The sequence below is a fragment of the Agelaius tricolor genome, unplaced genomic scaffold, assembly GCF_023055355.1.
Source record: "Agelaius tricolor isolate 1412-34295 unplaced genomic scaffold, bAgeTri1.0.p SCAF_1, whole genome shotgun sequence".
NCBI classification, from domain to species: Eukaryota; Metazoa; Chordata; class Aves; order Passeriformes; family Icteridae; genus Agelaius; species Agelaius tricolor.
Genome location: NW_027269261.1, coordinates 14,747,963 through 14,775,948, shown reverse-complemented (window position 1 = coordinate 14,775,948; position 27,986 = coordinate 14,747,963). Strand labels below are relative to the sequence as shown.

General features: G+C 41.8%; 2 protein-coding genes across 4 annotated transcripts; one reads left to right on the top strand and one right to left on the bottom strand.

Moving 5' to 3' along the window:
* Positions 1–20: 20 nt before the first annotated feature.
* On the bottom strand, positions 21–14,962 carry MCM8 (minichromosome maintenance 8 homologous recombination repair factor). The gene is made up of 18 exons (XM_071424220.1): positions 14,630–14,962; positions 14,376–14,450; positions 14,007–14,089; positions 13,673–13,822; positions 13,239–13,342; positions 12,177–12,375; positions 11,388–11,473; positions 10,366–10,517; positions 9,334–9,532; positions 8,528–8,558; positions 7,678–7,818; positions 6,541–6,682; positions 5,738–5,933; positions 5,261–5,474; positions 4,385–4,594; positions 3,718–3,794; positions 2,712–2,901; positions 21–975 (listed from the first exon to the last, which is right to left on the bottom strand). Exons 1-18 carry the CDS (start codon positions 14,763–14,765, stop codon positions 883–885), a joined length of 2,478 nt encoding a protein of 825 aa, XP_071280321.1. The 5' UTR covers positions 14,766–14,962; the 3' UTR covers positions 21–882.
* Positions 14,930–27,950, top strand: TRMT6 (tRNA methyltransferase 6 non-catalytic subunit). Of its 3 annotated transcripts, XM_071424274.1 has the most exons (11): positions 14,930–15,157; positions 16,568–16,695; positions 17,100–17,209; positions 19,386–19,477; positions 19,565–19,648; positions 20,786–20,910; positions 22,125–22,489; positions 22,715–22,800; positions 25,810–25,912; positions 25,995–26,081; positions 26,951–27,950. In XM_071424274.1, the coding sequence occupies exons 1-11, from the start codon at positions 15,063–15,065 to the stop codon at positions 27,122–27,124; spliced, it is 1,449 nt and encodes a 482-aa protein (XP_071280375.1). In that variant the 5' UTR covers positions 14,930–15,062; the 3' UTR covers positions 27,125–27,950. The 3 variants fall into 3 exon arrangements, with proteins under 3 accessions (XP_071280375.1, XP_071280381.1, XP_071280389.1); XM_071424280.1 differs by lacking the exons at positions 14,930–15,157; positions 17,100–17,209 and having other exon boundaries at positions 16,565–16,695; XM_071424288.1 differs by lacking the exons at positions 14,930–15,157; positions 17,100–17,209; positions 19,386–19,477 and having other exon boundaries at positions 16,565–16,695.
* Positions 27,951–27,986: the final 36 nt, after the last annotated feature.

The window sequence follows — 27,986 nt, the reverse complement described above, 5'->3', positions numbered from 1 at the left end:
AAGAATCAGCGCTGCAGTCCTGATTTTTTAAAGTATATTTTTCTTTAGGGAGTGTGTGTTGGTGTTTGTGGGTTTTTAATTCTTACACTGAAAGCCTCCCAGCTGCTGTTTCATTGCACCAGACCATGGTTCTGATTTCATCAAAGTCAGGAAGCAGCATTCAGCACTTCACCCCTGCTGAACACACATGGGTCTGTCAGGAACAGTTACACAGAAACAAACAGAACCTGTTGGTGTTACAGATCTTGTAATGGCCATTAAACAGCCTTGAACAAATAATATTTCTCATATATAGTTTAATGGAAGTCAAAATCCAATCCCTGCTTTACAAATTAAATATTGTAATAAGGATATTTTCTTAAATCAGACTTGGATTTCAAATAAAACCTTGGCTTCAAAGACTGTGTTTCAAAGCAGAAAATCAAGTCAGTTTCAGTAAAGTGTCATTTGGTAACAGCTATCAAACAGTGTTGTCAGAACCTACTGGAAACATTTCTAGACTTTAAATGAACTACAGTGCTGAAAGTACAGCTCATACCATCCTCTCATGGAAGATTCCTGGGCTGAAATTTGTGGGTCCAGCATCTCTTTCAGAAGTCAAGTCCCTTATGGCACTGTAACAGTATAAAAACACAGCTTCCACGCCTGGGGGATGATGAGGTCCCATTTGGAACAGAGAGCTGTAGGATGAGCCAGGTAGCAATACCATGTGCCAGTTTGTCCTGTTGCAGCTTTCCAGTTTAATTTTCTGCAGGGGTATCTCCAGCCCAGCAAACCCCAGCACTGTGGCAGGTGTAGCTCAGCTCAGGATGTTCCTCCCTGCTGCAGGTCAGCAGTCCAGGGGGACAATCATCCCAAGGAAGTCCATCACAGTGACTCCTCTCACATGGTCTGGAGCTGATAAACTCTTGAACCTTTCTTCAAAAGATAACCCTGATCATTTAGGGATCCAATAAAGCTTTCAAAATCAGATACCTGGGAAAATAAAGACAAAAATACCAAATCGGAGAATGACATCTCACCTGGTGTAAAGCAACATAAACCATTTGAAGGAACTTAGTGAAATGAAGTGGGCTAAGAATAGGTCAGTTTCCTTGGCAAACTCTTCACCTACCAGGAGGTCTCACACCATCAGTCCCCAGTTTTCTGCTTTAGTTACGCACTGGTTTTACTGCAGTGTTACACAGAAGCAGCAGTCTCTCCTTTATGACATGAAGAAAGGGTGCAGCTACATATGTGTAAATTCCAGTTCTGAAACAGAAGTATCTACCACAGAAATACACAATTTCTACAACTCTCCCTGATTTCCAGGTACAGAACTTCGAATGGGCAAAAATATGCTATATATGAAGGGAGAATTAGAGTTAATTAAATTAACTTCAATAAGTAGTCTTATTGAAGTTAATTAAATAAGAGCACTTATAAGTACTTCTTGAAGTTAAATTAACTTCAGTAAGTAGTCAATGGAGCAAAAAGTACAGTTAGCTATCAATAGTTCTGTTTGGCTGAAGCCCCCACAAGTACAGAATGCAAATCAATTACAGTGCAGAATACATTTGTGGCCACATGTCCTAGATGATGTTCCTTTCAACATTCAACTTCAGGATGTCTGAAGCAGGAATGAAAACCTGAAAGGCATATTTAATCCAGAGCAGGTGATGTGTGGTGTTACATTTTATTTAAATGGCATGCTCTCTCTCACCCCTCAAAAATGTAGTTTATTCCAAGCCTGTGATCCTCCCCTGAAGTATCATGTATGTGTAATCCCATTGGCCCAAGTCTTATTCTGCACCTACTTTGAATCTCCCTGTTAAGCTGTGCAAGGGAGATGAGAAGCTCTTGGCCCCTTTTCTCCCTAGGCTCTCCCTCTCTCCCCCTCCCTCCCCCTTTCCCCCTTCTCCCTCAGAAACCGTGCTGCTCCCGGGGGTGGGACCCCCAATAAACCCTCATCTAATTAGCACCCTCAGAAGCCATGTGGAGTCTCCTTGCCTGCCTGCTGCTGCCAGCCAACACACAGCTTAGGGGGCCCCCCAGGGACTCCCTGGGGATACCACAAACAAACAGCAAGAAATGGTGTCCCTGGGTGGGCAAAAACATTCTATATATGAAGGGAGAATTAGAGTTAATTAAAATAACTTCAATAAGTGGAGCAAAAATACAGTTAGCTATCAACACTTCCGTTTGCTGAAGCCCCCACAAGTATAGACTGCAAATCAATTACAGGGCAGAATACATTTGTGGCCACGTGTCCTAGATGATGTTCCTTCCAACATGCAACTTCAGGATGCCTGAAGCAAGAATGAAAACCTAAAGGCATTTAATCCAGAGGAGATGATGCAGAAACATCACTGCACTGCTGAAATGGAGCACGGACACCACAAGTCTAAACAATAGGTGTGTCCTCTGGGGAGGCAGAAGGAGTGCAGCACTGCAAGCACCATTGTCTTTCACAGATCAAACCAGGATCTTGCTCAGAACCAGCCTCATCAGTGGGATCAGCCTTTACCAGTGCAAGGAGCTGCTGTTTCCAATAGCTGTGGGGTCTGTGAGGCTCACAGAGACCTTTAAGGAGCCCTGCTCAGCCTAACAGCAGCACATTGGTTATTTCTGCTGCTGCAAAGAGGCACACAGAGGTGCCTTTGCCCCTCTCCCTTTGGCAGCACTAGCTGAGGGTGGCCTGGCAGTGTGTGGCTGCTGGAGGGGGAGCTCACCCGTAGCTGCAGCTGGCTGGCAATGTGGCGCAGCTGCTGCACGTCAAACAGGTTGTTGTAGGTCCTCTCTGCCACGGTGCTCAGGGCAGACACAAATCTCTTGGCCTGTGAGCGACTGCTCATCCCAGAGCCGTGCTGGGAGCGCTCGAAGTCCAGCTTCCCAAACTCGTCCGAGTAGGTGCCCAGCATGCTACAAACAGGTTACAAAAACAGATCAAACTCTCACTCAGCAGGACATAAAAGCAAACATACGTGGATCTGATTCCCAAAATGTGATGCTTGAGAGAACTTTCAGAAGCCACATAAAAACCACCCCCTATCAGGTCACTCTCTAGGGAACTTAGATTAAGCATTCATCCAAATCACTCTTGAACTTTAATTGTTCACCTGTACCAGAGAGTACTCACAGGGGAGAAAAAAGCCTTCAGCAGAGCCTCACTGTGTGCATTACTGTGCCCAGACACCCAGCACCACTGTGACCACACAACTCACAGGCCTAAGTAGTTGTATTTGACTTAGGGCTGCTGGCAACTTTTAAGGAGCAGCTAATAAATCCAAATAATAGTATCACAGAATCACAGAACAATAAGGTTGGAAGAGACCTCTAAGATCATTGAGTCCAACCTATGCCCTAGCACCTCAACTAGACTTTACCACCAAGTGCCATGTCCAGTCCTTTTTTAAACACATCCAGAGATGGTGATTATACCACCTCCCTGGAAAGAGCATTCCAGTACTTTATTATTCTTTTGATGAAAAACTGTTTCCTAATATCCAGCCTATATCTTCCCTGATGTAGCTTGAGATTGTGTCCTCTTGTTCTGTCAGGTGCTGCCCAGTGGAAGAGACCGACCCCCATCTGTCTACAACCTCCCTTCAGGAAGTATCATGGTTCTAAGCCTGATAAAGTGATTTCTTCATTGTGTTTGAATATGTAAAGAAAAGAAGTTTCAAATGAATAGCACTGTGATGCTTTATTTATTTTTAAAGCAGTGTTTTCTATTACCTGTATTTCATTATCTCTATCACATCCTCAGCATCTTCCTTGGTAGATTTCTCTCTTAATTCCAGCCTTGATCGTGCCTTTAAACAGAAAAAAATATCCCATGAAGGTTTAAGATATATCATAACTGATGTGAAAAAGGGCTACAATCACTCTACAAGGGCCACAAGCACAAATTTTAGGAGCAGAGATAGAACCTAAGCACACAGGATTAGAGGAAGATTTTTCTATTTTTTGTTAGTGCATCTATGTGTCCTCCTGCATACTTGCACTTTTAGGCTGTGGCTTGGAGTTTATTTGCTTTTTAGCAGTGTAGCCTTGTGAAGCAGCAGATCACAGACAGTGTTGTTAAGGCAGTGTTAGGGAAAATAGAAGCAGTCTAGGTTCAAGGTAGGCAGCAGTTGTTCCTGCCTGCATCTACTTTTTCTCCTTTTGGGGAATGTGATAGATTCTCTTTCCATCTCCTCAAGGGTCTTTTGCTTTATAAGAAGTTTTAAGGAACAGCAGCTCTTAAGCACTTTTAAACATGATGCATTCTTATTTCTTTTTTTTTTAAACAAAACAGAAAAAGCATAGTGATGAATAGGGTGTAAAAATTGTAGGATTTGGGTAGTACCTCAGGAATAATCTCTTTGCTTTAAATCTCTTAAGCATTCCAGCTTGCATTTACCTCTGTCAGTCGAATCAGGGACTCCAGCTGCCTCGTGGTGATGGGGGTGCTGTCTGCTCCTTGGTTCTGTTTCCGGAGCTCAAGGTAGAATTCCTGGAGGACTTGTGCAGCCTCTGGAGACAAGCTTGGGTGCACGTACTGCCGAGCGTATCCCACGTACTTCCTCAGCAGCTGATGGGGAATGGCATCAAAGTTTTCTCCTGTTGAGATCTAGCACCATTACAAAGAGTTAGATTTCTGTCTATCAGAATTCTATACAATAAAAATTTTAATATCAAATTATCATCCTTATGCTTTATCTGGTGAAGTCATTACTATAAGGGCTTTGGTGCTGTGTATATGAACAGTGTACTTCAAGTCCCCACACTAGTGTACTTCAAGTCCCCATGCTATGCTCAGACATGTAAACACACACACTTGGCCATTTCGGGAAAAGCAGCCAAGGGTTCTCATCTGCAGTGATAGGAAGTGCCAAATAGAATTCATTATAAAGTTAAATCCCTCCTCATAAAGAGAAAATCCCAATTCCCACAGCTCCAGAGAAAACTAAACCACCACTGCTGATATCTTGTTTCCAAAAGTGCATGGCTATATTTCCAGTAGGAGTATTTCTCCCAAGAACTGGCATTTGACAATATCAGTTCTCAAAGCCATCACTGAAGTCTAATGAGAAACATGCTTCCTCTCCTACACTTCCCAAATCCATGGAGTTGCAGATGCCCAAGGATTTGCTTCCACACTGCTCTATTTGGATTCAACACTCCATCACAGATCGTATTACACCAAATTATTACACCCAGCCCACTTCTGTAGCTCCTTACTGAAACCCAACACAGCAAATTTGCTTTAGAGCAGCAGCCCCGGGACAAGTCTCACCTTGAGCCTCTCGAGCAGGGGTCGATCTGATGTGGCCTGGAGGACAGAGTGCTCCTGGGAGCTGGCCCGTGTCACCAGGGCGCTGCTGGCGGCGGCGCGCCGGCCGGCCCGCATGGCCATCACGTGCTCCGACAGCAGGTGGTCGTGGTCCTCATTGGGCGTGTCCAGCAGGATGAACACCAGATCAAACCTTGACAGCAGAGCACTCCCCATTCTGGAGGAAAGACAAGGAACTTGGAGAGCTTGGAGAAGTGGAAAACTTATAGCAACTCTGTTCCACTTCAAACACAGGTAAAAGATCCTGTCCTGCTCATTCAGAATAAAGTACAACAGGAATTTCTCTCTCAAAAGCCACTAAAGATTATTAAAGTTTGTGTTCACACTCCAAAATTATAGAAAGAGATTGTACACAAGCTACAAGACTGCCAGAAGCATCTACTCCCGAATTATAAAAGCAGCATTTCAGAAAGGGCTCACTTTAGGTTCTCAGACACTGTTTTGGCCTTGTTATAATGTCCTCCAACGGGGTTTGCTGCAGCAACAATGGATGTCCGAGCTGGCAGACTGCAAACAATGCCAGCCTTGGCCAGGCTGATGCTCTGCTGTTCCATGGCTTCCAACAAAGCCTGGTGCTGGTTTCCCATCTTATCAAATTCATCTATTCCACAAATTCCTGGAAGCAATTAAAACAGTACAAAGACTTATCAGACAACACATCAACTGAAGGACAAGCATGTCCTATAATCTAGTGCTACTCAGAAATCCAACTTAGAACCCCAGGGACTACAGGAGACATTGGAAAATCTCAATTTCAGCCAGCTTTGTTTTCATTCCATGGTAATGCAGGCCAAACCACTATGAACTCAGCCTGACTTGGGGATGCAGCATTTTGGTGATTTGTTAAGATGATGAAACAAGCTTTTTAAAAATAGACAACATATCTCATAATATAGTCCTTTTTCAGAACCAGCAAAACTCCAGCAGCTGATATCAAGTCAGATCCCTGAACAAAAAAAATCCTAGTTCTTTGACACAGTAAATCTGGTATATGAACTGGAGAACTGATGTTTCCCTACACTCTAGGAAAGCAGGAATTGCCCCCAGAGAAGCCACTGGAGTAGCTCAGAACTTCCCATAGTGTGGAAGCCCAGTATCATACTTTAAATAGACATTTTTAGTCCACAGTTAAGCGAGCACTTTGGCTTAGCTGAGACTCAGCAGCACACACTCTCCTGCCCCTTACATATGGCTACACAGAACCTGTGGCATTCCATGGATACCTTGATCTCCAAGCACTAAGGCACCAGCTTCCAAGGCAAAATCTCCAGAAGTGCCATCTCTGGAGAGTGTAACAGTCAGGCCAGAGCTGGTGGAAGTATTACCACAAACATACACACCTCGAGGAGCGATGTTACACACGGCCTAGAAGAGAAACAAATACTTTTTCCTTCCCCAAAGTGAAGAATTTCATAAACCTCATTCTAGAGAAACAATTCAAAGTAAACCCAAACTTGTTTCTTTCCACTGAATATGGCCCAACAGTAAAGCTCTAACTCCTTGCAACTCCAAGACACAAAATTCTGCAAAGCAGTAGGAGTAACTTTACTTGGATGGTATTATTTTTTTAAGTAACAATGTGAAAAAACAAATCAGTTACTCTGTGCTGGAGAGTCCTCATTCAACAAAAGAATAATTTAAAAATTTTGTTTGTTAAGATGCTTGCATGCAAATCCATCACCTTGGCTAAGTGCAAATCATATCCTAATGCAATGGTCCATGTTAGAAGGATTTTTTAAAGAAGGTTTAGGTGAATTCTGTCTCCCTTGGACTTCACAGTAACCATGGAAAAATACATGGAATTTAAAAATCACTCAGTTTAAGGAAAAAAAAAATCTATTACTAATTGTCATAGTCATGCAGAAATACCTATTGAGATCAAAACCCAAACACAGTATCAGGTCCCTTTCCCAAAAAGATCTGTGCTAGCAACATGGAAATAAGGTAAGGAATGGAAGTAAACCTCACAGGAGGAGAGTCACAGGGTATCTGAAGTTGCATTTGTTCAAAGATTAATTACTTAATTTCACAATGGACCAGCTAAATGAAGACAGGAAGGAGTGAGCCTCCTCACTGGGGAAAAGGGTTGGTGAAAAGAACTGTGTAAGGGCAGGACATCAAGCCTGTAAGCCTGTCCTTGAAAACCCATGGGCCTGACAAGGACACCTGCTTTGGTGTTTAACAGGCTCCCTGGATAGCCTTTTGGTACTCTACTGTACTTGAGGCATCCCACAAGAAAAGATAGCTCCAGCCAGGCTCAGTCAACCCTTTGGTCTCAGCCCAGTTATCCTCCCATGGCTGCAAGTCAAGATAATAAGGAAATAGAGGAAAACAGAAAATAGTAAAAAAGGAAACCATACTTGCAACATTTGACTTTTTCCTAATCCTGGATCTCCAACAACCAGAACATGTGGATCTCCTCGCACTGGGATTCTGTTCTTGTCATCCACAAACTTCTGACATCCTCCAAACAAGGCTAGGGCCAACCCTGCCTTCACAATCTGTTGTGGTAGAGGCCAACACTGCTAAGCATTCCATCCCATTGTGGTGACCAGCCCTGACAGTCCCTAGAACTGCCTGCAATGACCTTTCCTTCTGGATCTCTGAACTTAAGGGTGTAAGGCTGCCACTCCCCTGACACCAAAAGAGACTGTGAGCCACAGTCTGTCACCATGATACTTTCTGAAAAATCCCCTTTGCCCAGGATTTTCTCCTGGCAAGCTGAAAAGCCTCAGAAAGGAATGAAAAAACCAACAGTTATCTGACTGCTGCTCCTGTGTTTGCTGCTTTGAAATGTGGCTTGGACATTGTTTACCAACAGGTGAATGTTTGAGTGCTTCCATGGGAATTGTTTTTTCTTAATGGCCCATCAGGGCCAGCTGTGTTGGACTCTCTGAGTCAGCCATGGGTTTTTATTAATCATTTTTGTTAAGCCTTCTGATGTATCTTTTCTCTTTCTTTATTATAGTTTTAGTATAGCATAATATGATATGATACATCATAAAATAATAAATCAGCCTTCTAAGAACTTGGAGTCAAATTCTCATCTCTCACCTTGTCCTGGGGACCCTCATAAACACAACAGTCACATGTAAAAACAATCCCTGCCCCCTTCCCCTGTCCCAGATAAGCCTTGTGAATCCTTTAGGAGTTGAATGGGGCATAAACATTTCAAACTGGAATTACAAGTAGAGTTTTTAGATTATTTACCTCATGGCCATAGATTGCAGGACAAAGAGAGCTGGAAAGCAAATCACAAGCTAACATAAGTGGAAGATAAATCATGTGTTACTATAAATAAATCACTTGTCCTCTCTCTCATCACAGAACACCTTAATAAACATAAAACTTTTTGGGTAGCTGTTGCTGAATTTCCAACAGAAATCAGCAGCAGCAAATTTCTTGAATTTTTTGGATAACCAGAGATGACTGAAACAAGAAAAGCTTTTCACTTGAGTCCCCACAAAGACAAAGGAGAATCAGCTTCCCAGTGGTATCTGCACCTGTTCTTGTCTCAATCAAGTAACTGCCTGTAACCCTCCTTTTAAAGTGCTGGGTTTGTGTTCTTTGACTCCACTGGGAGGGCCTGAGGGACATCCCAGCTAGAAGAGTACTTTTCAGTCTGAACTGAGGGTCTTTCACACCCTCTGCTCAGTTCTTGCACCTCTTTCCTCTACTGTAGAAAACTGGAGGACAAAATAGTACTTGAAAGTTGAATTTACATGGTGAGGATCAAAATTAACTGATTGTTTTTCTACACAGAGCTTTCTGTCTAAGGTTAAACTAGAACACAGGCAACTCCTTGAATCTCTAAACTGCTCCCAAAGTCCCAACATTCCCACTGCAACACCTCCCTCCCAAGTCCCTTGTCCACTGCAGTTTCTTAGGTCTTTGTGGTTTCTATTATACGAGGCTCAGACATTTCACAGCTTTAGGATGAGCTGTCACATTTGTCTGAAGGTGTCACACTGATTCATGTTTAACCCTAGACCCAGTCTAGGTCTGATACAACTTACTTCACAATGAGCTTGAACAGATTTTCCTCAGCTTGAATTTCTTGGATAGCATAGAGGTCTTTAAGGGAAAACTCCATGAATGCTCTCTGAAAGGTCTCATCATCAAAATTCTTCAGTTTTTGTCCTTTACTGTTGCTGACAGAATTTGCCTCAATGTACAGTAAGAACATACACTTGTCATTCTTATTCTTAGAAGGTCCTGTTAGAAAAATTGAGAAAGGATGATGGAGCATTTTTTCTATTAATAAGTGCTCATATTATCTACAAATGGCATAGAGTAATTCAGAAATATCATGTACAGTCATGTTCATATTTAAGTACTGAACATCTGCACTTTGGAAAATTGATGCAAAGTAAGTTTCTAGTTACCTTTGTTCTTTGAAGCTCCCTCCACTTATGTACACAACAAATATTTTCCTGAAATTGAGGATACATGTCTAGAGAGAATTTTGTCCCAGAATAAGTAATTTTTTCCAGAGATTTTAAATTATGATATTATTGTTGTCAAAGCAAAGTTGAATATAAAATGTTTCCACTCAATATTTTGGGGGAAAAAAAGATGCATGGTGCAGAAGCATTAAACATGTAGCACAGTAATTACTCAGTAATTATCAATTAATAATTAATCATTTTCTATATTGATTGATTACTGAGCAGAGAATGAAGTCTCAGAGTAAAACAGTCTTGCAGTTATCTGCAATGTATTCTTTCAGAGCAGTGCACAGCATATTTCTTCACTTTGGGAAAGAATAGGAAAAAAAGAGTTGAAAAATTTCTCTAGGGAGACTAAGCTAACTCTCCTTCACAACAGTGTGATAGTTCTCCTAATGTCTGAAGGAGATACTAAAGAGAAAATGTTAAGCAAATAATGCCCTAAAATAACTCTTCATTGCAAAAGTTTGGTAACTTCCAAGGAAATTTATATTTTATGGACTTATGGCACTGAGAGCTCCAGCTAAGGGGAGTGACTGTTGTTGTTCTCGTGTAAGCACTACCAAAAACCCCACTGTAGGAAAAAGATGCTGCACTCACCTTCCTCAGTGCTTGCCACCTTCACTATGCCTGTGACAGTGACCATGTCCCCAGGGACACAGCTGTCCACGAGATCCTGCACCAGCTCACACTCGATAGTGCGCGGGATCCGTCCTGCTTCCCGCTGGTCGTCTGCCATGAGCTCCTGCACCCTGCAACACACCAGGGCAGCTGCACACCCTGCAGCAGCAGCACACAGCACCTGCAGCTCTGGGCACCTTCCTCAGGGCACGCTTCACTAAATGGGTATAAACCACACAAAAAGCCCAGAAATGCAGTAACTGTGAACTCCGAGTTGAAACGCAGATTTTATACCACTGATGAGCATGTTCATGTAGAAATAAGTACAGTTAATAAAGTAAAAGGGACCTATGTAAAAAAAAAAAAAAAAGAACTCAGAGATGATAGCCCCCATGAATTCTTAATAGGTATTCCAACCCTGTAAAAGTCCAAGGAATTTCTCAGACCATAACAGAGGAACAGTTGACTCTGGTTGTGACAGTTCCAGCTCTGGCTCTGCACCTGGAGCTCTGAGATTCCCTGGAAGCCAAGCCAAGCTTTACCGAAGAAGCTGTGATGAACAGCGCCCTCTGGAGCTGATAAGACCAGCACGAGTTTTTACATGAATGTCACTTCAAACTAAGATTTTTAACCTTCCAGTTTACTTCCAGCTCATTCAGGTCAAGTGGCACAGCTGACCAATGTAACCTAATAGGGTTTTTCTAGCTGACTTACAGCTCGTTAAAGGGAATAATGAAATCATAGATGCAATTAGAAATTATTGATAAATGCAGCAAAGAGCACAAACTGAGCATCTCTCCAAGAGCTGGGTAAGGGCAGAAGGAATTTCCAGGAAACTATGACAGGGTAGGTTACAAAGTATACCAGCACTTGGATAAAACAACTCCTTTGTGATACAAATGTTGGAGAGTGCTTGCTGCAAAAGAGTAAGATTATTAAAATCACACTGTAACATCCTGTCACTTTTTGAGTGTCCTGTCACATCACATTTTTGTGCTTACTTGACAGACTGCCAGTCCACTGTGGTGGTTAGAGGAGAGCTCCTGTCAGCTGTGAAGGACCGGCCCCGGCACTCAGGAACAAGGCACTGCAACAACAGGAATTCTGACTCATTCCCAGCCTTTTTTAAAGTCCTAGGGTGAAATTGTCTTACTTGATTAAAAAAAAAACAACAACCCCCAAAGAAACCTACAAAGCAATAAAATTCAGCATCATTCCATGAAAAAAGACAATTAAATTAGGGCTACAAATTAGGATGTACATAATTGTGAGGATCTATCAAGCACAGACACCTGAACTCTGACTCACAGCTGTTAGAGCAAACACAGCAGAATTGTGTGATCCCCTCAGTGAACTGGTTTGAGAAAAACCAGGCACTGTCCTATACCTAATGACTCATTAAGTCCAGATAATAAAAAGTTAAATTAAAATAGAAAGTTCTAAACAAAAAACCAAACAATGTAAGCATAGAAAACCACCACAGCAAGGTGGATCTTTTTAAACACAACTGGTGAAATGGAAATTAAAAGAGAGAATATTTTTCCAGGTTTCAGGGAATTTCTATGTATTTTTGGTCACATATCCTGTTCCAGCAGCATACATTTTTTACAAGTAACAAGGGTCTGAAGTAAGAAAAGTGACACGGTATGTTTAATTATTTTTCAACGTGTCAGTTGTTTAACCTAGCTTTAAAGACTTTTTTTTTCTCTTTTTTTTTTTTTTTAACATTTTAACATCTGTGGTGCTGATTTTTGTGAAAACACACCAAAAAGCATGAAGTTTTGGCTTACCTTGGTGGGAAGGGTGTACTTCCCATCAGGGAGAGGAACAGCCTGCACATCCCCACAGGCAGCACAGACGAAGGCCAGGTTGGTGCACAGGGGTTTGATGTTGCTGACCCTCACCACGGTGCCACGCAGGGCGATGTACTTGCCGTAGCAGTTGGCCCTCACGTTTTTCAGCTGGGTTAGAGGCTCATAGTTGTACACCCTGCATTAGCACACAGAAAAAAAAAGGACAAAAATAACTCCCAAACCCATCCAAACACAGACAAAAAAATCCTACTCCCAATTAAAAAGGGTAAAATCCAGAAAAAAAACCACTTAGAAGTATTTTTTTTGGTGAATCCACAGAACAGTTTTTGATTCTTGCTCTAGAAAGCAGCAGAATATTCAATATTTTCACATGAATCGACCTCAACAGACTCAAACAGTACAGTTTGTTTATCCAGTGACACCTCTGGCCTAGCAATACATCACTTTAAGATCATCCATAACTGTCTCTTTCCACAGTTTCAGATAAAGCCTGGAATTTGGACTTAGAAGGACTAAAGTTTTATTATGGCTCTGCCACCACCAGCAGGGAATTAAAAATAATAATAAAAAAGAAAATAATTTTAAAAGGTAATTTGAACTCCAATAGAGCTTACACTCCCAATTCCCTCAGACCCTTGAAATGTGAGATGCCATTACTTCTGATGAAGAAAAAAGTTCTAAAGACTTGTTTCATTAAAAACTTCTCCAGTCAACAGAAATTTAAATAATTCTGCTTTTAATCAATACAATTCTATTTATAGAATAATTGTTCTGCTTATAAGCCACCTCTGTACTTACAAGCCTTTCTAGTTCAAGCTGTTTTTTCAGTTTAAAAGGAGGTTTCATTTCACTTTTTTCTGCACAAGGATATGAAGTCACAGTGAAGAGAAAAAGCAGAATGTAGAATGTTCTCCTGGAAAAAGCTTCACAGACCCCAGATTTCCCTTAACCATGCAAGCCACACATGGACACTGGCAAGGATTAGCCAGGAAGCAAACAGCTCTTCCTTGGGAAAGAAGAAGTGCCAGCCCCCCTTACCTGGCATGGATGAGAGGCACGTTTATGACAGGTTCCCCCTGCAGGGGCAATCCCTCCTGCACCTGCAGCTCTGCTGCGTGCCTCTCCAGGTCCTTGGTGAGCACCTGCATGGAACAGGAAGGGACACAGATGCCCACAGGAATTAGAACTCCCAACAGGGAGAGACACAGGTGTTAGAACTACATTCAGTTTTAGCCATCTGCTCCAATGTTTAATAAGGAAAATGCACCAAGACCAAAGCAACTTCAAAACGTGATTTTGTGGGTCCTACAGGAAGAGGAGAGATTGAAGGATTTGAGTTTTAAACAAACAGTAATTTGCCCTAAGAAAGAAAAACACAGAGATGTGGGGTTTATAACATAATGGCCTCTAAGTGCCACTGATTTTTTTGGTTGTGAGTGTTCTGCTTCCATGTATCAGAACCTCCTGTTTACCTGATGAATTGCCAGACCCATACACTGCAGTATTTTCTGAGGCATGTCCCTGAGTTCAGTAGATATATTTGGTATTGATTTAGTCAGCTCTCTGTCCTGGATTAGCTCCTTATAATCCACGAGAATGCTTCCTTTTCTTTCTATTTCATCCTGGGAAACACCATAAATAACAAAATACACTTCAAATTAGAAGCAAAACACCCAAATTGTGTCCTAAATGTTTCAGGTCTCTGATGGAGGCTACTTTTGATGGGGAAAAAACACTAAAAATCTGTAATGTTCTTGTATCAACAACAGGTTGTTGGGATGGGATATGTTTGGCTTTGTTTTTTACCTTGTCATAAAGCTCAATGCGCTGCATGAAAAACTTTTCAAAGGCTTGAGTCTTCTGGACAAAAGGAGACTTGTCATTGTAAACTAATTAGAAACACACCATGTTAGTCACAGAAATAATTCTTTCCACTTCACAAAATACATAAACAGGTAATTTTTCTTCCACAATTTTTCTGCACTGCAAAACTAAGGCAGATGATACATCTCCACAGGATCCCAGTAATGATCACAAAGGTTACAGTATATCACAAGAGTGAAGTCTTTATGGTATTTATGTTTTTATAGATGAAATTTTGGTTGTTCTTTATTTGACTTATAACTCTACTAACACTACATGTAATAAATTCTAGAAAAATAGGTTTAAAAATACCTTCAGAGAAATAAAGTTTCCAGCCCTTATAGGGAATAAATTGGTCCATCGTTGATTGGACTAGGCGAGATTTTGCTGGGAGAATAAAAAAAATAATAACGTGGATTGAAGAAATATGGATAGTGAAATTTTGCAAGTTTTATTCTCAGTGATTCTTTTGACCACGGGAGACAAATAGCTGTAATTGCCTAGGACAGTGCGTTAGAATAAAAGCATTATGGCTTCAGAAAGCAGAAGCACAAGGGCTGGCTCACCAGGTTCGGGCATCCTTTTGGGCTCTCCCTTCTGTCCTCTGCCTCGCCATCCTCCTCCTCCTCCTCGCCATCCTCCTCGCCATCCCTGGAAGCCTCTGCCCCGGGCACATCCCCTGCCCCTGAGCTCCCTGCTCATCTCCCGCTACCAGACGCGACGGCAAACCGAGCTGAAGAAACAAATTGCACCAGGAGACACTTAATTGAAACCAGTGCTGTTTTCGAGAGGACACCCCGCGGCAGGCAGGCCCTATCGCCCCTAGCACAGCGCGGGGAAAGCTCGGAGCAGCCCCGGGCCCGGGCGGGGTCTCGCTGCCCTCAGCGCCGGCTCCCGCCTCCCGCGCTGCCGCACTGCGCAGGCGCGCCAGCCGAGGCCCCGCCCGCGCGGGTCCGGCGCCTGCGCGGGGGCCCGGCGCGAGCGGCGGCGGCGGCGGCCATGGAGGGCGGCCCGAACGTGCGCATCCGTGAGGGCGACTGCGCCGTGCTCAAGCGGGACGAGGTCTTCAAGGCGGTGTCGGTGCTGCGCCGCAGGTGAGCGCCGCGCCGGCGGCTCCCGATGCCTCTCGGTGCCACTCGGTGCCGCGGTTTGCGCCTTCCGCCTTCCGCCCCCGCCACCCTCGGTGCGGCTGTGGCGGGCCCCGCCAGAGGGAAGGGGGTCCCGGTGCCGATCGCTGTCCCGGTCCTGCCGCACCAGGCAGGAATAGCGGCCCCACGAGACTCGTCTGACAGGTGGCGGGAAAGGTTTTAATGTTGTCTCAGTCCCTGCGGGAAAAAACCCCTTAAGCCCGGAAGATCTGCTGGCCGCATTGCTGATAGGACTTTGGAGGAGATTCCGGAGGTTTGGCGGTGCCGGCGTCAGAGCGGTGCCGGTGGGAGCGGAGCCGAGCAGGGCGCCCGCCGGGCCCACGGTGTCCGTGAGGTGCTGATGAGGATCGGGAATTGCCCCGAGCGCGTTCATCGGTGTGCGGGGGATGCCGGCGCTCCGCTCGGGCTGCTGCTGCTCTGGTGCCAGCAAAGCGCTCCCGTTTCGTTCTGCCGGGCCAGCTGGCACAGCAGGAGAGCGCCTGCAGCCCGGCAGGGAGTGCTGAAATCGCTGGGCACAGCCTGGGCTCTCGCCTGGCAGTTCTGTAGGACAGTCAGTCAGTATTGGGTAATGTGGCCAGGTTATTCTGTAGGATGGAGATTGAAAGGTGCTGTGCTTGAATGGCACTGGTTTGAAAATTATGTTGTTCAGTATTAGTGCTGAGTATAATTTGCATAATTACGGCTCATATTGGCAAGTTTTGACTTGAATGTGAGTGTTGCATAGCTCTATTTCATTTGCCAAGATTGGTATTTCCCGGGATAGCAAGGCAGCATTTGTTGGTCAGCCTGAAAGTTAAAGGCTTTGTGAATCCTGTTTTTAGTGAAGGAAGATAAAATGCACACCTGCCTTGGTGCAATCAAAATGAAAGGGATGGTAAATTAAATTTGTTTTAATGAAACATTTCCAGGATTGCTGTCTGTTTTCTTCATAGTCTTTTGGCAAATGTTATTTCAGAGGAATAATTTCAGAGGAAATTTGCAAAATATAGGACCATGCTCATCTTTTTGCTACTACTCTCCATGACCCAGCTTGGATTTAATATATTTTTGACTTTCTAAAAAATGATGCTGACAGGTGCCATAGCTTTATTTTATCTGTCATTTGAAAATTCTTTTGAACTGGGAAAAAAAAAGTTCTTCCTATATGGTCTATTTAAGTTCTTTGTTCTTTTCCTGACCAGTTCCAGTTTAACGTGGGTTTTGTGGTTAATTTCGCTCTTTGTGCTTGTCCTGCTTTTCTTCAGGGATATAGATGAAAATGTTATATATAAAGCTATAGTTTAGGCTCAAGTATAGAGGGTTTCAGATATAATAAAAAAAATGCTTTAACTATTACTCACTGTTCTGTTATTTCAGAAAAATAATTTTTGAGAAGCAGTGGTTCTACCTGGACAATGCCATCGGACATATCTATGGAACTACCTTTGAAGTAACCAGTGGTGGAAACCTCCAGCCAAAGCAAGAGGTGGAAGAGACAACCACAGGTATCCCAGAGGATTGACAGGCAGAAAAACTATTTCAAATTAATTTGTTTCTTTGATGATACCAAAGAAATCGGGAAAGCTTTCTATTAATCATTTGTTAGCTACATGCTGCTTATATTCTTTCTGTTATAGAAGTGCATGGTTTTGTCTTGATCAGTGGTTTCACTAGTCCTGTAACAAATAATCTTTTTAATGTGGGAGAAAATTTGAACCTCAGTCTGGGTGATTTTATTTACATTCAGTTTTACCTCACATATTACATTTCCTTGCTTAGGCTGTACTTTGCAAGGCCATGAGAAATGTGTGTTTAACCACGAGAAAAGTGCTTTCTGTGACACTAAAATCATGTGTTTCTCCCACTTATTTGGAGGTAGATTTTACAAATCTGTATCCTTTTCCTTTAGAAACAAAGGAAGCAGGGACAGATAATCGTAACATAGTTGACGATGGGAAGTCTCAAAAACTGACTCATGATGACATAAAGGCTTTGAAGGACAAGGGTATTAAAGGACAGGTAAAAAATAAGGTTTTGGTGTCATTTCTGTGCTACCTTGATGGTTATATTTTAGTTTCTGAAAAAGGATATTCTTTTTATCTGTGCATAGATTTCAGTGCTTTTTCTTTGTTCAGCTGGTCAAGTCTTTCTTTTTTCTTTTTTTTTTGGTTTTACAAAAATGCTAAAGCTGTTTTCAGAGAAAACTTTATGTAAGGTTGGCAACTTTGTCAGAGGAGAGTAAAGAATAATTTTTTGTGGCATCAGAAGTCATAACAGATAAAAAAGTACACCTCACATAATCACCATTTAGTTTTGTTTGTGTATAAGGTTCGAAATACTATTTCTGTATTACAGAGGTATTAAAATTGTGCAATAATTAAACTGTCAAAGGTGTAGGAAAAGATTATGGCCAAGCAATGAAGTTTTATCAAATGACTCTGTGTAACAAATGTACCAGCAGTGTGCCTGCAAGCAGTGCCTGCTACACAGGGGTGATGCTGGTGGTTTATCTGTACCTGGGAAACTCAGAGTGTTCCCAAGAGATCAGTTCTGTTCTGTTAGAAAAGGAGTTGGTATTTAAGCCTGCACCTTTCATGAAGTAAGGGATCTTTAAGCCATTTAAAATTGTTACTGAGGCATTGCAGCCAGTTGTGTTCTGCAGATGCTGTCAGGCACAATCCTCTCTGCTCTTTGTTTTACCCTTTCTAAGAAAATCAGGAAATTGCTCATGCTTACCTCAAGTTCAGCTCCTGGTTGCATCTTGCTCTCTGGAGCAGTTTTTCTGCTTTTTCCTGCTGGGTCCGAGGAGTTTGGAATGGTTCCTGTGTTTCCATGGTTGTGCTGCTGGTTGTGTTATCTCTTGGAGAAGAATGTGCTGATCAGGCTGACAGCTTTGATGGTTTTTGTTTTCACTGTCCATGGCAGAAGATCCCTCTGATGCCTTTCCTCTGTGTCCTGAGCAAGCCTGTGCCATGCATCTCCTGTGCTTTTATTAACTCTGCTTTCTGAACTGCAACTAATATTCATTTTGAGCTACATTAGCATCAATAGATATTATTCCTCCCTTTGTGTCTCTTAAAATCTGAATTCCTGTTTGTGAATGGTGTGTCTTGGTGATGCAGGACACTTCCCTGTTTCCTCACTGTAAATTTTACTGCAACATAAAAAAACCCTACAAAACAACCCAGGCACTGAATTTATTTTTTTCCTAGCATAAAGCAAAAAAGAAAGAGATCCTGTTTCAAATCATTAATCACATATGTTAAGTGTTTGAAGGAATAATGGCCTGAAAAGCACAATAGGAAGTGAGGAATACTTGCACCACTCTGTTATTTGAGCAGGTTTTTGAAGCACAAGGGGAGCTGCGGTGTCCAAATTTAAAATACTCCTTTTTTTTCATTTGTCCCCTCCATGTTTAATAGAACCCATAATTTTTAGCAGTTAAACTACTTGGATCACAGAACCTAAAATAGCAGCATTTTTGTTCTTGTGTTGCTGGCATGGAGATAAACCCCAGGCAAGGAGGGTCCTGTTGGATTGGTTTGGTTTTACTGGAGGTCCTAATGATCCCTCTAGCTGGAATCTGAAAGCATGAGAAAGAGTTAGTTGGGTTGGCAAAGGGGGGAGATTAGAACAGGGAGACCAAGAAACCAAAACTGAAATTCTGGGAAGACCTGGGAGCTAGAAAAGGAAAAAAATCAGGAGGAGTATTGCAGGAAGTAATAAATGCTAAGGACTTGGACATTGTGCAGGGAGTTGGTACAGTAGGGTGGCAAAATTTGTGAGACTGAAAAAATTATTGGAGTGAGGGAGATGTCTGGTGATTAACCAGAGCAGAGGGGAGGAACTACATGGAACAGGGAAAAAAGGTACCCTCAGAGATGCTGGAATCAGAGACCCAAAGAGGGAGTTGGATTAAATGAAATGTTGCTGACAGTATTCCAGGATAAACATTTTCATTTCTATGATTTTTATGCAAAACTATGTGATGAAATTCCTACACATAGTCAGTGTAATGCCTCACTGGTCCTGTTGGTTAACAGAGAGTGACTTTGCATTAGTGTCAGGAGAAGTTCATGGTATACATGCCTCTACTGGAAGAAAATATTTTCACTGCTTGTTTAAAAAAATACTGTCTATGAAATGAATGAGAAATAAATGCTAGCTGTAACAAAAATGAATTGTCTCTTCCAAGGAAATAGTTCAACAGTTAATAGAGAACAGTACAACATTCAGAGACAAAACAGAATTTGCTCAAGATAAATACATAAAGAAGAAGAAAAAAAAGTAAGTGAATTTTAAAATGTGAAAAATACTTGGTAATTCCCTAAATTGTTGAGATTAAAATAAGACCATGACTATGTTTTTTTACAGATATGAGGCAGTTATTACAATTGTGAAACCATCCACTCGCATCCTTTCAACCATGTATTATGCAAGGGAACCTGGAAAAATTAAGTGAGTTTTCATTTGGTTTCTTTTTTCAAATGTCAATAGCAAGATACTTGAATACTTTTTAAATACCTGCACTATACCAAAGTTTACAATACTCACCTTTCTTCTCTTTCCCTTGAACGTGAGGATTATGGTTTAATGAAAGGTAATGTGATACTGACAATGAATTAATATGGCAGCAAACAGGAGAGCTCTTCTGCATGCAGCACCAGAATTCACCATTTCCCTGTTAACACCACCTTGACAATTGCCCACACACACAGAAGCTCTTTGATTTTCCAAGGTACCTCTTACCTGCTTTGGTTCTGGCTCAGTAACAAGATAACCAGCCACTTACCACAGGCAAGAATTGTGGTCTTTAACCTGTCAGGGATTCAGAATCCTCAAATCTCCAGAGTTTAACAGCCTGTGGGTAACATTGGAGTTGGAGTCAGACGGGGCCATGATGCCAGGGATCTGGCTCTGTTTGATTTTCACCCACCTTACCTAAGAGATACATTGTTACAGACAGTAACAGTGGACTGATACATTTTTTAATGAAGGAAGAGTACATCTAAGATGCTGGGATTTAAAATCTTCAACTACATGTTATTTAAGTCTTCTCAAACCTTCTTCCTTCTCCTTCCAACATCTCTGCCCTTGGCTGCTTTTTACTATTGAAGATTAGTTGTAATTTCTGTAGCTTTCTCTGAGTCTCTTCAGTGCATGTGCTGGGTTTTGATCCTGGGTTACAGGTGATGCTGGCTCCTGCAAAACAGGTGAAAACCACAAGGGATTCATTACTGGATCAGGAAATGCATCCATACCATTTGTTCTTTACAAAGCTGACATACCAGAGAAAAAAAACAAACAAAAGGTTGAAGAACTACTTTCTCTGACTGGCACAGCACAAGATGCCCACTTTGCTGTGGGCACCTCCTGCATATCCTTCTTTTGCTTTTCCTGGCTGATTTCTTGTTGGCTCCAGCTCTAGTTCTTCATTATCAGATGTGTAATTATAATTTTCTGTGTGGTGACTCTGAAGGTCACTGATGCTTTTCCCAAATCTACCTGCAATCCAACTGGTTTTGGCAGGTTCCTGGGCCAGTAGGCAGTGTCTGTAAGCAAATTGATGTTTGTTCAATGCCTCTTGTCTTCCAGCCACCTGAGATACGACACCCTGGCTCAGATGCTGACTTTGGGAAACATCCACGCTGGCAACAAGATGATTGTCATGGAAACGTGCGCAGGCCTGGTGCTGGGGGCTGTGATGGAGAGAATGGGGGGTGAGCTACCCCAGGGGGGTGGAAATACACACCTGTGGGACACTGCAGCTGAGAGCAGCACTCCAAAATGCTTCCTCAGCTTTGGAAATCTGCTCTTACCACCTCCAAGATTCAAGGAAAAACTTGTTTTTCCACTGGGGAAAGTTTTTGCATCAGTTCAATATTTTTTTCAGTACTTAAAAAAACATAAAAAATGAGAATTAGATTTGGTATAATTGTTTATATGATTAATTTTATTAAATTTATAGCCTTGTATGTAGATCTGGTTTACTTCCTCTCTTAGCATTATGACATTGAGATCAGAAAAAGCTGTGAAGAGCTTGTATGGAGATCCTTCCCAGACACCTGGAAGTCCAGGAAAGGGAATAGCAGAAAACAGGAATAGTGCCACTGGAATTCTGACAGCACTGGAAATGTTGCAGTTTCTCTTGTTCCCTGCACCAGATTTAGTGTGTGTTTTGAAAGTATGTGACACTTCCTTCAGCTTATTCTAGGAGACCTTTGGCTCCTGATTTGTCTTTGGAACTCAGTTATCAGTTTCATTATTCTAAGACACCAGGTAGAGATGACAATTATATTCCAGAAGCCTGGAAAGGCAGGAGGTGATGTGATGTGCACACAGGTGTGCTGTCTGCTGTCTGGGAAGCACACAGGCAGTGCTACTGCAGGTTGGCCATAGGGCTACTTCCTGAAGTAAATAAGATACAATTTCAGTTAGCTATTAAGTGTGTTTAACATCTCACAGCTCTTCCTTTAGGGCCTGGATATTGAAGAAATTCTTTGCCAAATAAGGCTCTTTAATTTAACTTTTGGGTTTTATCCAAGCAACTCCATAAATAAGTAACAAACTTTACAATTTTGCCTTTTAATTATTTATTAAATTAGCTTTTTCTAGCAATTTGTCACTGCTTATATGAGCTAACAGCTCATATATTAGAAGAAAGAAGATAATGTTAGCTTCTGAGCTAATCCTAAGTACATGTTTAATACACAAATATTCCATGAGTTACCTTCTTCTGTGTTTCAGTAACTGTTGTCCTTCCAATAAAGGTTTGAGGCATATTTCCACAGCTTGTTAAATTTGATGGTTTGATTAAGAGAAGCAGTTTACTTCCTTTTTTTTAAATGGACCCTTCATTTAAGCATTTTAGAAATAATTCTAGATTTTTAAGAATTCTGGCTTTCCAATGTGTTTTGATTCTTTCCTCCCACAGGCTATGGATCCATCATTCAGATGTACCCAGGAGGAGGACCTGTTAGAGCTGCCACCAGTTGTTTTGGATTTCCCAAACCTTTTTTTGACAATCTTCATGAATTTCCTCTCAGCAAAGTGCAGAGTCTCCTGTCTGGGACATTCAGTATAGAGACTCTGCCTGCAGACCCTGAGGAGAATGCGCTGGTGGAAGAGGAAAGCAATGGATTGAGTGAGGAGAAACAGAGTTCCCTGCAGGAAACAGAGGAGGAGCCTGCTACTGAAGCAGCTATGGAGATCAGTCCAACAGAGGAGCAAGACACAATGGACATTAGTGCTGAAGATGCAGAGTTTAAAGAGAACAAAGAAAAAGAAAATAAAGAAAATGTAAGAATATTTATTGTGGCTGTTCAGGTTTCACAACATCTGTGGATATAAAATTCTGCTGTCTGATTCAGCCCTGCTGAAATGCAGCTTAGTCAGGTGTTTAGGTGGAGCTCTGGAAGTTGTCTTTTGTCTTACATTAAAATTCAAAAACTGAAAATGCAGGTAATAATTACTTGATAAATAATTACCAGTTAAAGTGCCAACTGTTTGTTTTGTTGTTCAAAGGTTCGGGAAAAGCAAATAAAACAGTGGGAGAGAAGGAAAAAGCTGAAAGAAGCTGCAGCTTTGCTGAGAGAGAAGAATGCTGATGGGTGAGTCTGCTTAGAGCTGTCACAGTTTGGGAATGGTGTTCCCAATTTAGTGCTCTGAAACATCCCAGACCATGGGGGCCATGGGATGGAGCAGAGAACTGGGGGCACAAAAGGCACCGGTTGAGATTTTTTTCTTTCATTTAAATGGCTTGAAATGATCTAAAAGTCATCTAAATATGAGTAAATATTAAAAATGAAAAAAATCTATGCAAAGAAAACAAGAACCCAGGTAGAATCTAATTCAAAATGGCTCCCATAAAATAACAGGATTCTAATTAGCAAAGTAGAACCTGAGGTTTTAATTTCATTGAAGTGAAACTAAATTTGTTGTTCTGGGTTTTTTTTGTTAGATGTTTTTAGAAACTAATTTCCCTTTTACAAAGGAAAAAAAAAAAACAACTTTATTTTACCTGTTTTACCCAGGATCAGTTACTCCTGAGGAACGATTTAGCACAAAGATTTTATATCATAAATTTAAAACAAACACAATCAATGTATTCCTAGAAATTGAGCTCCAAAATAGTGTAAGAGCATTTGGTGGGTGTGACTTTTTCACTGTGCTCTTAGCAAATGCTGGAGTGATTCAAGTTAACCAGGTAACATTAATTCAGTTAATTTAATAACATATTAATTTGTTTTCTTCCAAAGAATATTGGTTCACTGGAAATGAAGCTGTTCTGCTTGAATAAATTTTACTGCACATTTACTGGTTATTTTCAAATGCTTGTGTATAATTTTTGGGTTTCACTACTATGAAATATTTTAACTCATGTTCATTCATATACCTCATGTAGCACATTTAAGTGGTAGAATTTAAAAACATGCAGAACCAGGTAATTCTGTGTTCTCTGAAGCACTGAAGAGCTGAAGGAGGTTTGTAAAAAGCTCTGCACGTCTGTCTGGCAGTACCTGTGACCATGGAGCTGCCTGAACAGTGGCAGTGTCTGGGTCTGGTTTCACGCTGTTTGCTGCACCATCTCTGTAATTAATGTCTGTGCATGATCTGGCAAAGGCAAAATTGATGTTTGACTTCACTTGTCATTTCCTTCCCTGTAAAATAGCACATTCAGTTGTTGATTCAGTTCAAGGAGGCCTGTTTAGTATTTGTCTCTTTATTTGTTTTCAATCACTTTTATCCTCCTTTTGTCCTCTGTAATGCTAGAAAGCTGTAACAAATGACATTCCTGAAGGGATGAGTGATTCCTGGCTTTAGGAAGGCTCCAGCAGGATGGGGGTAAACAGAATTTATGGTGCCTGAGAGCACTGTCCCAGAGGGCTGATCCCCTTTCTTCAGTCATCTGCCTTTTATAGGCACTGCTCCTTGAGATCAGGAACCACAGAAAACTTGGCATGGAATAAGGAAATGCTTCAAATTAAGGACTAGAAACAGACAGGGAAAATAAGGGTTTGGGGACTTTTTGCAGGAGAGAAACAGGAAAAGGATAGGGGAAAAGGTGCTTAACACTGGAGGTGGGGAAAAGACTGGCACTTACTGGCAGAGTAAAGATAAGCTGTTCATGAGGCAAAGGTGGGTACCAACTTTGGGTACCTGAGTTTAACAGTATTTATTACTGAATGTAGAAAATACCCTTCCAGATAAATTTCTACCTTCTGTGCTGTGGTGTGGTAAAACATTGTTTGTCTGGGATCTGTTGGTTCAATTCCTTTGGTGAGAGTTGAGGTCTGATGTTAGGCCACTGAGGGGAAAAAGGAAGATGTTCATTGGGTGTTTGGTATTCTTTTAAAGAAGACTCTAGAGATAGACTATTCCATTTTCCTGACACTATGGAAACAGAAATTTGTTCATAAGCACACCAAATGTTTGGAGTTAGACCATGTCCCTCCCTCTGCCCCTTCCTGTTCCCTCCTCACCCACTGCATCCCTTGTGCCTGGCCAGGCTCCCTGCTGGCAGCAATCTGTGCTGCCATATGAAAGAGCAGCATTTGCTTTTCCCAGTCTCTCAGCCCTCACTTCCCTTCCTGGAGTCTGGCAGAGCCCCTGGCAGTGCCAGTGCAGCATTCCAAGGCACAGGATGAGGCTTTCCTTTATGGCCTGCTTGGGTCATGATGGAGCACAATTCCTTTGAGGTTTGCATTAGAAATAAATGGTCTGCAAGGCCATGGCTGGCAAATAACCAAAGTGGGAACAATTGAAAATGAATTATCTCACCTCCTTATCTCTGCTGTATCTACAAAATTGAAATGAATTTTTATCTCCCTTTTGCCAGGCAAGTTTAACTCCAGTGCTGCACATTCCCCTGGAGAACAAATATTAATTGATGGGGCATCTCAGTAGCCTCTGTACACTGTGAAGGAATTTAATTGGCCTCTTCTTTCTGCACAAGCACAACTTAATAGCTAATTAACTAATTATCAACCATTTCTTGCAGTGTAGTTCAGCAGTGTCTTTTTTGGATTAAAACTGGAGATAGTGGTAGAGAATCTCAACCATCTGTAGATCCAAGTTATTGTGTGATGTTAAAATGAGGATAGAGAACAAGAAGGCTTTAGGTTGTCAAGGACATCGTTTCTTTTTTAAAGGTTTTTAGTCATGCCTTTTAAGGATTTGTTCTCTCTTTAAATATTCTTTTTAATGAAGATTACTCAGTCTAAAGAGTCATGACTGAGGTTACATTCTAAGCAACATTTGGCAGTCACTTAAATTGTATTTGCAAAATGGTCTTGGAGCAGACCAAGCAACATGAAATTTCATAGACTGTAAGAATTATTGTGGAGCCCAACACAGCTGAAGTGAGTGCTCCTGCAATGCTTTTAATATTCTGCACTTTGGGGAGCAATGCTTCAGCCTTTTAATTACAGTAGGAAGTAATGATTTGTTTTTACATTTGGGGACTTGTCAGAGCAATGAAAACATGCTGATGAGACACTTCTAAGCTGTAATTGATTGCTGTGCTAAGTAGGAGGAAATGCCGCTAAGTAGGAGGAAATGCCACTAAGTGAGCAGGTTTCAGAAGCAAAAAACTAATGTGCATGAAACTTTTTTTGCAGCTTAATTGTAGCCAGCAAGTTTCATCCCACACCCTTGTTACTTTCTTTATTGGAATTCGTTGCTCCTTCGAGGCCTTTTGTTGTCTACTGCCAATATAAAGAGGTAAATCAGGATGTTACTTCAGCTGTTACAGTTCAAGCTTGGTGCCATTCTGCTGTGTAACCTCCTCTTTGGTTTTTCTAAGCCATTATTGGAATGTTACACCAAGCTGAGAGAAAGAGGTGGAGTCATCAACCTGAAACTGTCTGAAACATGGCTAAGGAACTACCAGGTAAGGATGGCAGCAGGGGGCTGCCAAAACCATGGGGCATTCTGGGGAGTAAAACATTCCCTGAAAATAGGGGGGAGGTTGGACTGACTGAAACAATGTCTAAGCTCAGGCATTTGCTCTGCCCTGGAGTACTGGGTGTTCTGAAGAGCTTTAATGCTTCACTGTCACCAGTTCCAATGGAAAGACTTTACTTGCTTCCATTTTATTAAACATTTGGTGAAATATTTGTAGCAGAGTGACAGGGTTAATAATTCCTAGATGTCCACACAAGGTGGGCCTGGCCAGGGGTCCTGTGTGCAGGTGCAACAGTGAGAACAGCACTGCAGTGTCCTGGACACAGGTAAAACCTCTGGGACCTGCAGTGGCAGTCAGGGCAAGGAGGAGGCACAGTCCTTACACAGAGGTGTGATGTGGCTGCAGAAAGGTGACAGGGACAGAACTGGAAATCAAAGAATCCCTTCAGGCTAGTTTGTGCAGCATCTGTGCTTTCTTGCAGAGTACCTCACTTCTGAGCACATCATGGCATTTCATGGGTCTCAAACCTTGGCTTTATAATCTATATTTAGATTTATTTATATAGATATTTATTTTATATATATCTTTTTTGCTGGCAATGCCATGAAAAAGTAACCAGTGAGGCAGCAGCTGTATTATTATGGATTTCTATAACTGCATTCTCCTCTGCAGCTACTTTAAAGATAAATACACTTCCCAAATGGCTGTTTGTTGTTGTGGCTGGGAAAAAAATTACATCCAATCCTGTAAGCTGAAATTACTCAACGTGATGTGCACACAGAGAGTAGATTTTTACAGGTGCTGGCTGTGGGGTGTGTTCTGGGTGTGTTTTGTTGTTGTTGTTTGTTCTAAAGGTTTTACCAGATCGCAGCCATCCCAAGCTGACCATGAGTGGAGGTGGAGGGTACCTCCTGTCTGGCATCACTGTAGTCTTGGAGAAGGGCAAGTCTGATTCCAGTAACTCAGAAGCACTAGAGATGGAAGAGCCATCATCTAAAAGATGCAAACTTCAAGACCTTCCTTGTTAACATTTGGAGAATGACTCATGGCTTAGATCTCAGGAGTTTGGTGAAATAACAAGTCCTTCCTGTGCTGTTGGCAGCACAGGGCTGTGCCTGTCCTGCATCTGTCAGAGAAAGCAGCAGAACTGCAGGAGAGGGAGGACTCACCTGCTCCTTAGCAGTTCACATCATCTGAATGTCAAGGAAAACCCTTGGGAGCAAACATCCCACTGAACTCATAGGAACTTCAAGAGGGAGAGAAGATCAAGAGCAGACAAAGCCTCAGTGCAGACATTCTGTTTGTTGCCAAATCTGAATACGAGGTAGTTTTTTAGAAGGCCTAGTTGGAATCAACACATCCAGCTTAGCTTTCCATTCTCCCAGAAAGGCAGCAAAGGATTTCCCTCAGGATTCCACGTGGTGATCTGCTCCCACGTGGGACACAGAACTCAGCTCTGTTCTGTGATTTAAGAAAGTAGAATGAACAGCAAAAATAATACACTTTTTTTTCTTCCAAAGGAACAATAAAAAGAGAAATCTAATGGTAGAGATGACCCCATGCTGACAGCATGACTCCACATTTTTCTGAAATTAATACAGAGGAGAAAGTGCATGTTCATAAATTAAAATACTAAATATTTAAATAATGTCACTATTAATATTGTCCGTCACTTTCCAAGACATTTTCTGAGAGTTGCTGTATGTTTTTAAGATATGACTATTTTGGAAACTGCTGTATGTATATTTATTTATTCTACTGTTAGATCTTTCAGATGTTGGGCTTTTTTTTTATTAATTTTTTTAACTTTGCATTTGCCATTTCAATTAAACTACAGGGTGTTTTTTCCCTAAAGAGATTTATCTTTTTTCTTACTTTTCCCTCTTTTTG

Coding starts and splice junctions, on each gene's coding strand:
- MCM8 (XM_071424220.1), bottom strand. CDS start 14,765: ATGAGCAGGGAGCTCAGGGGCAGGGGATGTGCCCGGGGCAGAGGCTTC. Junction 12,376..13,238: donor GTGCCTCTCATCCATGCCAG/GTAAGGGGGGCT, acceptor GTGCTAATGCAG/GGTGTACAACTATGAGCCTC. Junction 10,518..11,387: donor GTGGACTGGCAGTCTGTCAA/GTAAGCACAAAA, acceptor GGTGTGTTGCAG/GGTGCAGGAGCTCATGGCAG.
- TRMT6 (XM_071424274.1), top strand. CDS start 15,063: ATGGAGGGCGGCCCGAACGTGCGCATCCGTGAGGGCGACTGCGCCGTG. Junction 16,696..17,099: donor GGTGGAAGAGACAACCACAG/GTATCCCAGAGG, acceptor CTTTTCCTTTAG/AAACAAAGGAAGCAGGGACA. Junction 25,913..25,994: donor TCTACTGCCAATATAAAGAG/GTAAATCAGGAT, acceptor GGTTTTTCTAAG/CCATTATTGGAATGTTACAC.